Consider the following 16,318-nt stretch of genomic DNA (forward strand, 5'->3'; position numbering starts at 1 on the left):
AATGGCTTGTGGGATAGACATTCTGCATCTCCAAAAAAACCGTACCTTTAGTGTAGCATAAAACATCATTGTGTAGCATTCTACACCACTGAAGAGACTCTATTTACAAAGTTAATAATTCCCTCAGAGCAAATTTCTTTGTTAAAGCCAGAGATTTGTGGAGATAGATAGACCTCAAAGACCAGATTTTTTGTTCTACTGGTCTTCTATCTCATAGGCATTAAGATTATTTGACTGTAAAGCACATTATTTGAGAACTGCATGAAGGAGCCAAAGAACAAATTTTTAGTCTTAAAGGTCACAGTAAAATCCATTAAGCTCACAATATGCAGATCCATCTAAATATTTCAGAATTATAAATTATTATTAAATTATTTTAATGTCTTATGAGGTATACTGAGGTGCATGCAGCAATACTAACCTTTTCCATTTTTGGTGTCATCAGATTTACAAATATATTTTGTGTTCCTTTACGCAAATCTTCATAAGCTTGGACAACACCCTGTTGATTATTAGAAAGGGTAGTATCAAGCAGAATATTTAAAGCATTTCTTTACTCAAGAAAACAATTTGTCAGACAATCAAATCATCTGAAAAAAATATTGAAATCTGTACAATGCTTTATTTGAAAACAATTGCAGAGTTTTACAAAGACATTACATACCTACAAACGTAATTTCTGGGATGTAATAAATTTGTATCATGCTATAGAAGGAGGAATGAAAGCCACCTTTGTGCAACACTTGCTTAAGGTACAAAGCCAGAAAAAGAATGATCTTTCTCTAGAACTAAAGACAGCTTGATCTTTAGTGACCATAATTTGCAATACCCTCTTAAATTTGAGTAACATATCCTTTAAATACTGCAGTCAGATGGGAACTCAGTTTTAAAATATCCTCTTATCTTATGCCATACACACACACACACAAATGGAGAAAAGTCTTGTATGATGCACCTCATCCCCAAGATACAGGCTCTTGAAATAACACCATAGCAGAGACTACAATAGGTATAACAAATGTAACTTCTTTTGCAGGTAACCTGCAAAATTCTTCACATTTCTGCAGCTCACCATATATTTCAAACCAGACTATCTCAAATATTTCTTCTCAAAAACTCTAAAATCCTGCATTTTGCTGATTTTCAGACTGTGAAAGCTATTTGTATAGCTTAAATTATTTAATGACCAAAGTATACTTAGTGTGCCATTGGGTATATGAAGTATATATTCTTATATTTAAGTATCTACCAGCCCAGACAGGACTTAGAAGGGGGTTTTCAAATGAGATTTTCTATATCCACCTGTGCATTCTGCAAATTTACATCAATCTACCTCTTACCCAGCTTTGATCTTTAGCTATAGAAAAAAAATCCATGTTTAAACACTTTCCCTTTTTAATTTTTTTAAACAGCAATCATGGTACTTTTCAAGTTTACCTCTAACTGCAACTTGTTTGACTTCAATTTATCTTCTATTATTGCTAGTTTAACTGCTTGCTCTGGTACTTCCAGACCCAGCCTTATCATACATTTCGTCTCTCGCACAATCTCTAGAATATGAGGATCAAAATTAACCAGGAACTTCTCAGTTGTAGGATGACGCACAAGTATCGTTGATTGTAAGACTGTAAAGACATTCTAGTATCAGTTTCTAAGACAAACAATTGCTTAAATTCTATAAATTATTATAAAATCCAGATTTATAATATTACAATATAGTGATTAAGTATGTAGGGTTACTTGTGAAATAGCTTCATGTTGTTTTCAGCTAAAGAAAATAGACAACCCACTTCCATCATATTATCTTTCTGCCTTTCTCTTCATAAACTAAACAAGCCTCAGATCTAGTCTTATTTGTGTCATAATTTTTCTCAGCCCAAGTTAAAAAATAATGAAATTAGTTCTCTAAGTACCAGGAAACACAATGCTTGAATACCAAACTATTCTAGGCATTTAGTAATATTTGTCCTTAGAGGGACAGGAGCAATACAACTTTATGAACTATTATACTGGAAAAAAAAAACGCCAAGAGCATTATTAAGTAATACATAATTTAGAATAGAATAGTACATATAGAGAATTTAAATACCAAAATTATCTGTGTCTTAAATTTGTGTCACTAATGTTTACAGTAATCTGTTCAACAGTGTACCACATCTGTAATCTTCTTCATCAAAACCAAGTATCAAGGTCAGTAAAGCACTGAGATTGTATTACTGAGTCTGATAATTGGATCATGACTTACTTGCACATTTTAAGGGTAAATGGGGATTAAAAAATATCTGGTTTGATTTATCTTAATATTCAACAACAGTGTAAAGAAGCAAGAACATATTTAATTACTTACGATATTGCAATTGTGAAATTTCCTTCATCCATGCATTATAATAGACTACCTCGAACTCCACCAATACATATGCAAGTTTATTGTATGATTGAACAACTGCTTTACCTTCTGGACTTGCCAAGATATCTGAATGTTTCTATTAAAACACAGTACATTCAAATTAAAACTATATCAAAAACCACCCATACCACTTGGGTTTTTCTCAATTTAACTATTGTCTATACATAGTGTAGGTTAATAATATGAATTATTCTGACAGAGTTCTTAAAAACTGTATCAAATATCTATGATTCAAATTTACAGGGCAATAAAGTCAGTAAGAACTTGTAAGGAATAAATACTAAATAGTTAACATCACTCTAACATACTTTAAGATACTGTCATAAATACCTGCAATTCACAGTGAAATGGATACTCAGTTCTACTCAAAATTGAATAAATTAAAATTTATTGTAAAAGTTTCCTTTTTTAATCAGTAATTATATTTATATCTGTTTTCCTTGGAACAGATTTAGATTATCAATATTCTCATCTGAGGGAAACAGGAAAGTGAAAACCTCTCTCACATAGAAGTTAACTTGGCATGAGATCTAGATGCTTTGTAGAATCACTCAAACATTTCAAGAATTCTTCAAGTTCATTTTCAACTGAAATAGTCTAGTCTGTTCTATTCCAACACTGGAATAGAACACTAGATCTTGGATCTACAGGGATTACTGCAGAGCAGTATAAACACACAAAGAAAAATGTTGCTTAGCATATAACGAGTGATGCAATAATAGCCAGAAATTTTATGATCATTCTACTGAAGACAGTTCACTGTTACACATAACACCTGATTTTTCAGCACATCAACTTACATGGAAATAGCTGATTGGTTCATTTACCCTTCTGAATAGCTGTCTGACCCACAGTATCTTTCCTGCAATAGGTGGCATGTTTCGAGCAAGAGGAGGGTCATCTTTCTGGGTTTGGTAAAGCTACAGCAAGAACAATATCATTAAACATATGTATCAAAAAATCTATTGAAATGCTAAACTGTTTTCTTTGGTACCACAATTTCTTCCTCCTCCCAAACAGATTACTTTCGCATGGAGTCACACAACAGCTCATGGAGAGAAAAATATATCTCTTCCCTGACTTGGTACCCTTCAAAGATACACATATATCAACGCTGGTACCTCTCCTGTCACCATTATCTCATGCTGTTTCTCAGCTGTGCTTACTTATGACAGAGTCCCAAGTACACCAAAAGGCATTGTGAACCCTGGGATGGAGCAGCCAGTGTTCAGGATCAAGTCTGACACCTGACCTTGAAGCCATCTGCTGTGAAAGCAAGCTGTTTAAGGAGGTGGTGTCTGGAGAACCTTGTGGGGCTTTTCCTTCTTTGCTTGGAACTGGCCTCAGGAGAGGCCCATGCTAGATTGTTAACTGAGAGCTTTTTCCAGAATAGAAACATCAACACTGTTCTTCAGACACACATATCTGACTATTAGATAACATTTCAGGATTTTGACTTAATTGTTCTTGTGGGTCCCTTCCAAATCACAATAATTTAGCATTCCATGATAAGCACTTTGCTACTAGCTTCTAAGCAAAATGCACGTAGATACTCCTGGATACACAGCCCATGCTTTTATCTGCGCCTAAGATGAGAAAAAATGTCCCCTGCTCAGTGAATGGCTGCATTAAAATAAAACAAAACAAAACAAAAAGGCCTAAATTTATACTGTACAAGATTTGCATTGAGAAAGTATTCAATCCCTTTAGAACCAGCACTGCAGTAGGAACAACTTTTCATTAGAAATAACTTGCTTGGCAAAGATAAAATGCAATTTAGTAATATATAATAAATAGTTAGAACTAGTTAGTAGAATCAAGACATGTTCTTTGACAGAAGAAAGGAGTATTTGGAGCCACCCAGCTTTAGGCATGCAAACTCAGGCTGGGATGACACAACTCTTCACTAACTAGCAATGTCTTCTTAGCCCATCCTTGTCTCCGGCAGTCCCAGCCAAAGAAATCCAAGTAGCTTCACGATGACCTTGAGAGGAACTGACCTGGATGAAACCCTCTCAGTAAATGTACCTATTATTTTTTGCCTGGGAAAATACAGCTTAGGGTGGGCTACATGATTTTTTTAAGCAAGCAGTGCTACTAAGAATCTGTTTGTCTAATTAAGCCAGTAATTAGGGGTTCAGGGATTGTTATATACAGGTAGGTATATAGGTAGGGAAAGGACACTGTAAAGAGTGGTTCAGAGCAGCTTTGCTAGGCTGCAGTTTTAATTCACTGTTTTGAGGAAAAATTTTCTAGTAGGAGGAGAGTTTATAGATATTAGCTCCTTGTGCAAACTGATATCATTGATCTTACAAAATGTAAACATCTCACATAAACATTTTCAACAGTCTGGTTTTCCAGATTTCCTTTATATTCATTGAAGAAAAATGGGCATTTGGAGGGAATTATTTAAATCTTCAGGACACTATATAAAATTGATCAGGTTAATTCACTTTAGAGTAATTCTTTCTTTCTTTCTTGAGTAGAAAGGGAGTTTGGACATCTAGTTCTTATGCAGATGTTTATTTTAAGGTCAAAGTAAATGTTTACAGTCAAGTGATATGAGCAGTTCCCAGAACTTAATTCTCATTTGTATTTCAATCAGGGTGCACTACAGAAATCATGAAAACTGCTTAATAATGAACATAAATGCATTTCACCTATATTTTACATGTATTTTATGCTGCCACAGCATTTGATAATTATTACTTATAAATCCAAATTAACTGTGGAAACCTCATTTAATAAAATAATCCAAAAGGTGCATGCAAGCAATGTACACAGACATAAAAGAACATGCTTCTTTAAATTTAATTGACAAAGGAATAACAGAAAATATTTTGGTTTATAAAGTAAAAGTGTGACGACAAATTTGCTTTCAAGAGGAGTTGTGTATACTTTGTTGCCCACCCACTAAGGCCTCTTTTCTGTAACAGGAAAACAGAAGGAGGATAAATTGAGAATTGGGAGTAAATTAATGAAATAGGCAGAATAAATAAAAATTATTCCTATTAAAATGCTTGGCCCTATTTTAACATGATGTTTACAACTTACTGAAAGGAAGTTAAATACCTTTTTAGTAGCTTCGAGTTCTGCTACATAATGTTGAAGAATACAACTAACTGTACGTGCTGTTTCTTCTTGAAGGCATGGCATATTCAGATTTTGAAACCTGTATTAAAAATTGGTACCCAAAATGACATTTCTAAAATAATAACTGTTTTAATTTATATTGGGGTATATGAACATTACATAAAGTGAAATAAGCAAAAATTTAGGAAATTCTTTTGAATCTGGAAAACTTTTTTCTTTGAGGAAGTTTAAATAAGTTGAATATTTCTGCCCTGGTGGGTATTTTGGTTGTTGTTTCTTAGTATGTTTTAGGCTTTTCCTTTAGGATCTCCTCTTGTGTATAAAAATATTCTAATTAAATTAAGAAAAAGCATACATTGATTCCCATACGAAAGATAAAATATATATTTTATCATGATTATGTGGTCCAGAACACCAGCAATGAAAAATTCTCAATTAGGGCCTTTGTTCTAAGATTTGCTGAGCTGTTTAAATTGTGCTGATCAGTAATTTCAAGTTACTTTAAAATATTTTAAAACATAGTTGCCAGTACCTTTGAAGTAACTGAAGTGAATTCTTTGAAGACAAAATTTTCCGAAAACAGGTACGCATAAAAGTCTGTAGCTGTGTCTAAAAAATACATAATTCAGTGTGGATTTTCAGGTCAGAGAATAGTACTTCAATGGTATTTTCTTAACATAATAGCTTTTGAAATTTTGACTTTTTAAAGCACAAAATAGCAGCCTTCATCAGGCCATGCTTAATATAATTATTAAATAGCTAATTTCAGTCAAATAATCTCTAAAATGTCATACAATTCTATTAAATAAACAAACCAGTTACAAATTTATTCTGCCCAAAATCTGGCCACATCTTTCAGGCTAATAAATTACTTCCACATAGATCATTCTCTCAGGTCTCATAATTTTTGTCATTTTGACTGCAGAGTGAAAATCATCCTTGAGCACTGTTTGATATATTTTACACCTTTCTTTGAAAGGAGAAGGAATGGAAAAAACTCCCCTCCAGACAAACACAAACTCCATGCTGTTTAGAAGAACAATATAGCCTATTCAAAATCCAAAGTCTCACTGATAATCAGCTCCATAGATTCTTTCCCAAGTAAGTTATAACAAGTCATTATATTACTTACCTCTAAACGTTCAACTTCTGACATGAATTTCGCAAAATCCACATCAAATTCTGTTACTTGTGGATCAAGGGTATCATATGGTTTCTTTTGAAAAATGTGGTAGATATTTTTAAATTTTACTGCTATAAGATCTATACCTTCAATTGCACACTGAGTCAGTGCATTAAATTTCTGTTCTATGGCTATCATCTCCATTATCTGAAATAAAGATATAATATTCATTCTCGTAATGAATTCTCTGTTATTTCCTCTATAAACTAAAACCTGAGCAAAATAAAATATTCAACAGCCACTCCTCTAGCTACGGCATTCACAAATGTGTTGTTTCTGAGTCAAGTATCTTCAATACTTGAAGCATGGTTAATTCAGTTTTCAACATCAGTTGTCACCACAACTCAACACAAAGTAAAATAATCTTTGTTTTTCCTAATGATTAAGATAGGTTTCTTATGTTTTACTGCTAGATCCAATAGGATAATATGGAAAAGGAGTTAAAACATGGCATACTTATGACAAATAGATATATCAAAGAATAAAAAAAACCCCAACCCTACAGATTAGTATGCATATTGAGTGATGAAAAAATACATCAAAGAGTCACAGAATTCCTACCTTGTGATGACTATTGTCTTATCCCTTGTCTGACCTTATTCTGTATCAAGAAGCACCTATTACCTTGTCCACTCAAGAATGTTAGTTTAAAATCCATTCACTGCATTATCGAGCTAAACGTTAAGATAACACCAAGCAGCAGGATGATTTGAAGAATTGTGTTTGGCAGTAAACATGAGTTTTAATGTGATTCAAAAAAAGCAAAAGTGTGTTATTTTTCACATAATTTTCAACCTCTTAAAATAATGGTCTGAGTCTAGATCAATCAGGTTATTTCTCTCCACACTAAAAGAGATAAATTGACAAGTTGAGCAGGCAATTGTGAGGTAATAGCATCAATCATTGGGATGACTTACTCTGTGGAAGTGCTTATATTCTCTCAGTAGAGAGTTACAGACTCCTTTAAAGAATGATTAAGAGAATGTATGTTGGCAAGCATCCACTTTGCAAACTGTTCTTTGGAGAGACACTTCTTTATCAATAACAATAGCACCCAATATACTCACTTTTTCTAATCTCCTACAAAAAGCTTCAGCTTTTCCAAAAATGTACACTTCTGATACTTCCAATGCCTTTCCTCTGAAAGGAAGATTTTCCGAAGTCTCTTGCCTAGCTTCATGGAAGCATTTCTGATATTCTCTCAACAGACATATGCATTCCTAAAAAGTAAAGAAATATATGCCATATTCATTATGCTACGCTTATGAGTGAGGGACTAGAGTACTCAAACCTATAGACATTCCAAAGCCATTAGTTATCACTTAATCTGGTTTCAGTCAACAGGCAACAACTTAAACAGAGTGGTTTTCTTCCAGTATCTAAAGAAAGTGTTGTCAACATATGAATGACCATACAGTAGTAGAGCACAGTGAACCAAAGAGTGGTGGTGAATGGTGCGGCATCCAGTTGCCAGCCAGTCACTACTGGTTTCTCCAGGGATCCATGCTGGGGCCAGTCTTGTTTAATATCTTCACTAATGATTTGGATAAGGGGATTGAGTCCACCATCAGCCAATTTGCAGATGTGGGTGTCAGTGTAGATCTGCTGGAGGATAGGAGGGCTCTGCAGAGGGACCTGGAGAGGCTGGGTAAATGGGTTGAATCCAACAATTTGGTGTTTAACAAGACCAAATGCTGTGTTCTGCACAGTGCAACTGCACTTTGGCCACAACAACCCCCTGCAGCACTACAGGCTGGGAACAAAGTGGCCAGATAGAAAGGGACCTGGGGATACTGGTTGATGGCAGACTGAATATGAGCCAGCAGTGTGCTCACATGGCTGAGAAGGCCAGCAGCATCCTGGCCTCCATGTGCAACAGTCTGGTCAGCAGGACTAGGGAAGTGATTCTTCCCCAGTATTCAATGCTTTTTGGGGAATATAAGAACTCAGTAACTGAGTTTGAGAAAAGCACATAAAGCAAAGATGCCAATCCCAAGGTCAGTGACAGACCACACTGACAAAGATGAAGCTATTGTAATTACAACAATGCCCATGGGCTAAGAGTTGGGAAAACATTCAAAGCATCATGAAATAAAAGAATAAATAAATAAAAGAAGCCAAGAGGAGTGAAGCACTTGATACATATTGATATGGACTTCCTTATGATATAAACAAGTAATCAAGGTTTGACATGTAAATAATAAAATGCCAAAATACAAACGTTGATTTTTCCATTGACTATTGGTGTCTCCTGATCCCAGACTCCATTCAAGCCAGCATCTGTAATGTATGCTTTACATGTTGTGACCATTTGGTTTGTAATCTAGGGCAGACAAATGAAAAAAGTTTAACAGTAATTTTAAGCTTAACAGTAAATTTGCCTGTTTCACAAAATCTGATAAAATTCTCATATACATGCATCAATACTATCAGATTTGGAATAAATTTAATTTGTGAAATAATAGTGGCTAAAAAATATATGCAATATATACAACAAACACCCTATAAAATCTCTGAGAACACTCCCAAAAGTATATGTAACTCCCAGGACATATTTGTAAGTTCTATAATTTCAGCAATACATAAACACAGAATGTCATCAATAAAAATTCAAGAACAAAAATAATTAATTGAATTACAACTATTAGTCTTTACATTTGCAGCATTTATTTAAGGACTGCTCTTAAAGAATTTTGTATCCTAGCAGAATGGCTTTACCTTGATTTCCTGTGGCTATAAAAAGGAAAAAACATTCTTCTATTTCTCAACCACAAAAAATCCAAAGTTGGCAATGACAGAAGGAGAGAGGAGTACGTGCAGATACAGAAGATATACCACAGAGGACAGCTACAAGTAGACAATTTTTCTGTCTGTTAAATAATATGAACAATTCAAAACAATTCTCCTGATGGTGTTGTTTGGGTTTTGCCTTTTTTCTATGTTCTCTGTATTCTTTGCACATATATTTGTAACTCTGTCACCTACTGCTTTAGTAGCTAGTTTTTCCAGTAATTTTGCACAGCCTTTCCCTAAGCAGAAAGACAAAAATTCCAGGACTCCAAGCCCTGGGAGGTACAAGGCTCTGTGCTATCTTGATTCTTCCTGGGAACCAAAGCCAAGAACAACTCTTCAAGATACATTGTCATGGACAAAGTAAAACTAGTGCTGAAGGTGGAGGCTCCAGAGAAGGAGCTTGACCCAGAGGAAAACTGCAACACTACTTGTACTCCTAATTGGTGCTTTTTATCAATTATGCTAATTTCCTAAAACCTATAAATCCTTGTAGGGGGTGGCTTTTGCAGACATCTTTCCATAACTGCCTCTGAAGGCCTTAATTAAGGATCCTCTTTTACATTACCTCATTACTAAAACGATCTCAAGTTTCATTTCCAGGTTGGGAAAAAGGCAACACTGACATGAGAGTATGGTAAAGCAGGTCTCAAGTACTCCTAACTGAAAAAAGACTGGAAACGCCATACCAAAGGCAGCCTCAAACTTCAAGAAAATTATTGGATGAAGTTGGAGATAGGACCTCCAGTGTCACTTCTGATGATCATTAAGTGGAAACAAACAGTAAATAGGGACTGTAAACCACTGGATCAAACTACAGATTTTTCCTTGTCATTTCAAGAACTGCTTCATGCAACCAGTTTGTTACTAGCCCCTGTAGTGAAATACTCACTCCCTTAAATTAAACTCCATTAAATAATAGACCATAGCAAGGGTCAATATAGAAATGTACAAACACCCATTATATGACAGGTAATATATATCTGTATATAGAAAACAGCCACAGCCATGAATAGATATAGATTTGAAAGAGCACATATGTCTTAATATCCTAGTTCAAATTGAAATGTAAAAAAATTTTATGCTGAACCCTGTGTTGTAAAGAACCAAAAAATGTGTGTCTGTATAATGAGGGTCTACTGTGAATTTCCCCAGAATGCTTACTGCAGGTGTGCAGTTTAGTTTGGAAGGATTTCTTTGCTATAAAACCATTGTACAAACCATCATTGCATGCAGTGAATACATGGATTCTACAAAAGACATTGGTATAAATACATAGGAAGTCTTAATTTTCTCTTTAAGGAGGGAAAGTGATCTGAATTGATCTGAAATTCAATTAACTTTTCAAGTATGACTGGCTTCAGCAAACAAGAACCTGTCATCTTTCTCAGTTTTTGGAGGAACAGCCTAGTTAGATTGATGGCCATCTTCCATTAGGTCTTCAAAGCTGAGGAAAAAAGAGCTTTTGCAGATTCTGTGATTTATGAAACAACTGATCAGATTAATTCAGATCAGAAGAATAATCTAGAATATAAATAAATTAACACTAATGAACCAAGAACAAATAAAGCTCCTTTCAGAAGAGAAGCCTGTAATCCAAGTTTCTCTTGTGATCAACAGAGGTCTCTTCCTTTCCCATGTGGAACCCCAATATTTACTACCATTTTTAAATAAATGTTTTCTACTGATTTAAACAAAATTAATTTTTCTTCTGAAAAGTCACCCAATTTTTTGTAATTTCTATTTGTTTAATATTCTTACCTTTATAAGTAATGATGTAATTCTCTCAGAAGTGTTGTAATATTTTGAGACACGGTGAATCATTTGTACAGCCTTTATCAAGTATGGTATTCCCTGTGTCATTAATACCTCAAAGCAGAGTTTCAAGCAAAAATTTACTTCCTGTTTTTAGCAACCATATTTCCATTCTATTGTCAACTTCTAAATTACATATTTCCCTAAGTCACATGAATCAGTCTTTAAAATGTCATGGCATCTTACCAAAAGTTTTCTTATTAAAAAAGACTAACCATGCTCAATAAGATTTCAAATATCAACTAACAAGAACAATGAATGGCTAAGTTTGATCATTGGCTAAGAAATCAGATTAAAGATGTTACAAGATAAAATAATTTTAATATCCTGTTTTGATGAACCAAATTGAACACTGATTCAAAATGTAAAGGTTGCATTTTTTGATACAATAGGAAGTATTTTTCTGACAACAATTTTCTGTGATGGGTGCTTTTGTTTTCTTTCGGGTAAGGCTGCTAATGTACTTTCATTGTGATAGCAGTCTTAACATAAAATGTTTCATTCAGACACTTCAGAATCTCATTAAATAATTGTCACAATGCTAGTTTCATTACACAAATGTCTAATTTCTACAAACATCATATCAAACATTTAAATTTTTCACATATTTTGTGAAATCAATGTTCACATCGTTAAAATCATACTGTGGCATTACAAATACACTGTAGCTCAGAAACTTCCAAAGTACTTTAGTGGAAAAAGAAAAGGAATAAAAGAAAATATAAAACATTCATTAACATTATCAGGGAGTTGTCAAAGTTGCAATTCAGAAAATCAAGAAAGTAATTTTGGCTGTCATCTCTCAATGGAGAAGCTAACCTCCTGTAATTAGAGTTAAAAAAACTCAAGCTTGTTCTGTGAATAGACATAGAAGGCATTTGCATTTAGCCAGAGTTTAAAATAGATGCTGTATAGCATAAAAACAACCATCTGTGTCCATATTGTTCATCACCAACACCACCCTTGAAATGGAATCAGGAGATTCTGAGTATATAGGTTTTCTTTTTCAAACCTTGACAAAAAAATAAAACCCTGAATACTGGACTGTGTAGAAATTTCTCTGATTCAAAGCCTTGAGTTAAATGCTCAGTCTGAATTTTCATATATTAACCTACTTCAGCACAAATGTCACTGTGTGATACTGCATACAGTACATGCCATATTTTATTCACACATAAAATATCAACATAAATCCACATGTATTCCTTATTCCATTCCTTATTCACTAATATATAAAAGAGTTGTCCATACTAAATACAACTCTGCACAGAATGAAAGTCTGATTAAAACAGGATATATTAAGCTTGGAAATCATTGTTTTTAAGCTGAATATCATAGAAAATCCTACCTAAATTAACTTGACCTCAGGAACATGTTAAACAGAATCACATGTTAACATATGTTAACACATATGTGTTAACATGTTACATGTGATTAAACAGAAAATCACATTTATCCAAATTGTTCCAGACTAAACAAAGAACTCTAATTAGCTATCTTGTATTAGTAAAATTATGAACCCTTCAACGGGTTTGCACTCACTAATGTCTTTGTTTATGATACAAAGTACTTTATCTTAACACCTATGAAGTAGTTAATTATTATGGCCTGGTACCTGGCACCCTCTAGTGATACCTTGAAGAGCTGAAAATAAACAGCTTAGTTACACTGCTAATCACAATTGCTTCTAATACTATTCCACGCAATATGAGCTCTATGTCATATCAAAGTTCTTTTGCTTGACCTCAGTTACAACTTTGTAGTAGGATCCTAAGCTGCCAGAGATTCAAAAGAAATACAGCACTTCCTGACAGAGGGCTGGAGGCATATAGGACCAAAACGTGAAGGACTCAAAAACAAAGGAGAATGAGCTGTATTTTTCTAAGGTATTTAGTCCTTTCATCCTATTCTGCAACAACCATTAGGAAAATACACCTTTATAATAATTCATGGTTATTATCCCAAATAACAAATATCTTGAACTAGCACTGATTTGTGCACCTGGACAACCAATTGTCTAAATTCTGACTGGCAGGTACTTCTGCAAATAGAAGCACATAATACTGTATTCTATATTTAAAAAAAAAAAAATGTTTTGCCCATTTAGGACCCCATAAGGTTTCATTATTTTCTATATAACTGAAATTTTGGTACTTTGGTCACAGTTATGTGATCATTGACATATTCAGCATTTTCAGTGGAAGACATATTTGGAGATTTTTGTATTATAAAATATGTAGCTGGTTTAATTGCCGTTAAAAATAATACCAGCAGCAGGACTGACTTATTAGACAATCATATGTATTTATGCTTATTTAATAAATACATATTTCAAAATACTATATTTTATGAAATAGATAATAAAATAATGCTTAAACATTTAGCTTGACAAGGTTTTAGAAAAAAATCAGCAAAACTAGAAACGTAAATTAGAAAAAATTACTCTTAAGTAAATATAAGGAAGGGGAACTTTATTTTGCTCTGGGATTTCTATGTAAATACCTAAACTATGCATAAAGAATGGTGAAAGGCATACTTACAACATCAGTGCTATAAAGGGGCTGACAAACATTTTCAAGTGTGCTTAGATATCTCACATTATCCTTTGATTCATTTGCTGCATCTGTGATTCTGCCATCTAATTCTTTCCATGACTAGTGGAAAAAAAAGTACTGTGAAAAACTTCATACATAGTGAACTATTTCTTTAACTTGCACTTACTTGCCAGAAGTAAACTTTGGTAAATGAATTTTTAAGATGCATTGCCAAAGCAGCTAATAAGTTAATTTATTGTATTTATTACATAGATAATGTATTTTATGTTCATTTTTGGCTGCATCCCTGAAATGTCTTTTTTGTCTGGATACATTCAGTACACCAGCAACACATCTAAATTTTCCTCTTCTAATTCTCCTCAGCAAATCTCTCTTAGATGAAATAAAAACAAACAAACATCTTTATAGTAAAAAAGGCATAAAAAAGAAAAAAAATATTACCTTTAGTATTTTAGAGTGTGCAACTTTCAGAACATTGATAACAGCTTTACAGTTTTGTCCTTTGATCTGTTCAATAATAAAGTCCAATTTAGCAGACATGTATTTCCAGTTCTCCAGTTCCATCAGTGGACCTGAATCCTTAGCTTCTCTCCTTAGCTGTTTGCTCTCAATCAGAACCTGCAATACAATTGGAGAAAAAAAAAACCAAATGCCTAATACAGCTAATAGACAAGTCATTATAGAGAAGAAATGCTCTTGAGGAAACTCACTTAGAAAGGAACAAGCTTGCAGTTACTGACATATGAAAATGGTACCATTTGGAAAAGCTTTCTAAGTCTGAATTGCAGTTAATCATATTCTTAAAATTAAATTAAGGCAATTAATACATATGTTAAATTGCTGTCATGTCATGTGTGAGTATCAGCATATACAGATAAGCCTTTAACCAGAACCTATGAACCTATTGAAATGCACCAAATGTAATTTTACTTGTACAGAACTTCAAGAAATAGTTTAATAAAAGTATTAGATATCAGTCATAAATTTATCCATTTGCATGTTGATAAATGTGCAGTCAGCTCTTTTTACATGTCTTTTACATTTTTACTCTCATGAACTAAACACACTAACTATAGTATGCCTTATAAGTAGAGTATCTCCCTGTCTACACAGATTCATATTTTGATAAAGGATTCTCTCTTTTTCATGGAAGCCTCAGACACTAGTATTTGGATAACTAAGACCTTACCATGCAAGACTTACACAGGACAAAATACAACCTGCCAGGCCTGATCAAAAATCTTTCTAAGAGCAGTATTTCCCACTACAAGTGGTAGCAGAAACTTAACAGGTGATGTACAGTTAGGTATGTTCAATATACATACATGGTCCTCACCACTGTTATTAGTCCTGCAACCCTCCATTCTCTTCTTATTTACTTATTTGTGAATTAAGTGTTCAGAAACTCTTATTCCCACTAGACTGTAAATTGCTAGGCATAAGGACTATCTACTTCACTTGTGCATAGAAGCAGAGCACTTCTCTTAATTTGGGGGAGATGCAGCTGAAGCCTTTAGCAAACTTCAGGCAAGTCTCACATATAATTTATAAATATTCATCCATATTCATGCTTTCATGCTGAATCGATGTCTTAAAAAAGCAACTTACGTGTTCAATTTGTCTATACCATATCATAAGTACTTCCTCTAGCTGGTAAACTGTGTCATAATTGTCAGCGGCTGCAGTTATTTTATCAAATGTCTGAAGTTCAGAAAAATTAATGTGATCTATTTTTTTCAACTCAACTGTTCCTTCAATGCATGCTGCAGCACCTGAGAAAAGGTAATTACAATATAGAACCAATTAAGACTTTAGAAAAAATTCCACCAGTCAAAGCAATTTAAATTTGAAAATATGCATCTACAGTCAATGTTGTTTTGATATAGTAGCAATTTACTGCACTCACATAAACCAGAAGTATCTGATTTTAAATGCAGTGATACTCCTTAGAAGCAACCTGTCACTATTTGCTTAAGAAAATAATCCACCCAATGTATATATTATGCAAATAATGGATAACTTTATTTTTCGTTGCAGAATGTGAAAAGTTTCATATCTATGCACTACTGCCTTTAAATAGAAATCCTTAAGCAGAATTCCTCTAGTTTGTTTCCTGAATGCAATGCTTACCTCCTAAAAATGAAATGTATTTCTTAATTGTTTCCACAAAATTCTGCTTTTCTTTTGTATCCTCTTTGGACTGACCTAAATTACCCCAATTACTTGTAGCAAGGATAGCAGGGAGAAAAACCTTTTCTATTACATCTTTAAGACCAGGTAGGAGTCCATCAGTGGCATCCAAAACACCAAAGGAAATTTCCTGCAGTGTAAAAATATTATTGCTATCAAAGCAGTATCTTACACTAGAAACAGTATTGTAAGTTCAACGTATTTTTATAAAAGCACTCCAATATGCCAACCAAAACTTTAATTTAAGGAGAGAAAATCATTACATAACACACCTACAGTGCAGCC

General features: G+C 33.7%; 1 protein-coding gene across 1 annotated transcript in view; it reads right to left on the reverse strand.

Moving 5' to 3' along the window:
• DNAH8 (dynein axonemal heavy chain 8) overlaps positions 1 to 16,318 on the reverse strand; it is a 118,508-nt gene that overhangs the window by 95,854 nt on the left and 6,336 nt on the right. The window contains exons 6-19 of the mRNA XM_077781753.1: positions 15,974 to 16,163; positions 15,452 to 15,615; positions 14,285 to 14,461; positions 13,829 to 13,942; positions 11,235 to 11,342; positions 8,905 to 9,006; positions 7,751 to 7,903; positions 6,633 to 6,830; positions 6,033 to 6,109; positions 5,480 to 5,579; positions 3,208 to 3,327; positions 2,348 to 2,483; positions 1,438 to 1,625; positions 422 to 502 (exon numbers count right to left, since the gene is read on the reverse strand). Of these exons, the coding sequence (XP_077637879.1) occupies positions 422 to 502; positions 1,438 to 1,625; positions 2,348 to 2,483; positions 3,208 to 3,327; positions 5,480 to 5,579; positions 6,033 to 6,109; positions 6,633 to 6,830; positions 7,751 to 7,903; positions 8,905 to 9,006; positions 11,235 to 11,342; positions 13,829 to 13,942; positions 14,285 to 14,461; positions 15,452 to 15,615; positions 15,974 to 16,163 (1,908 nt within the window). The remainder of the gene's footprint in view (positions 1 to 421; positions 503 to 1,437; positions 1,626 to 2,347; positions 2,484 to 3,207; positions 3,328 to 5,479; positions 5,580 to 6,032; positions 6,110 to 6,632; positions 6,831 to 7,750; positions 7,904 to 8,904; positions 9,007 to 11,234; positions 11,343 to 13,828; positions 13,943 to 14,284; positions 14,462 to 15,451; positions 15,616 to 15,973; positions 16,164 to 16,318) is intronic.

This window comes from Lonchura striata, chromosome 3, assembly GCF_046129695.1.
Source record: "Lonchura striata isolate bLonStr1 chromosome 3, bLonStr1.mat, whole genome shotgun sequence".
In the NCBI taxonomy this organism is placed as follows: Eukaryota; Metazoa; Chordata; class Aves; order Passeriformes; family Estrildidae; genus Lonchura; species Lonchura striata.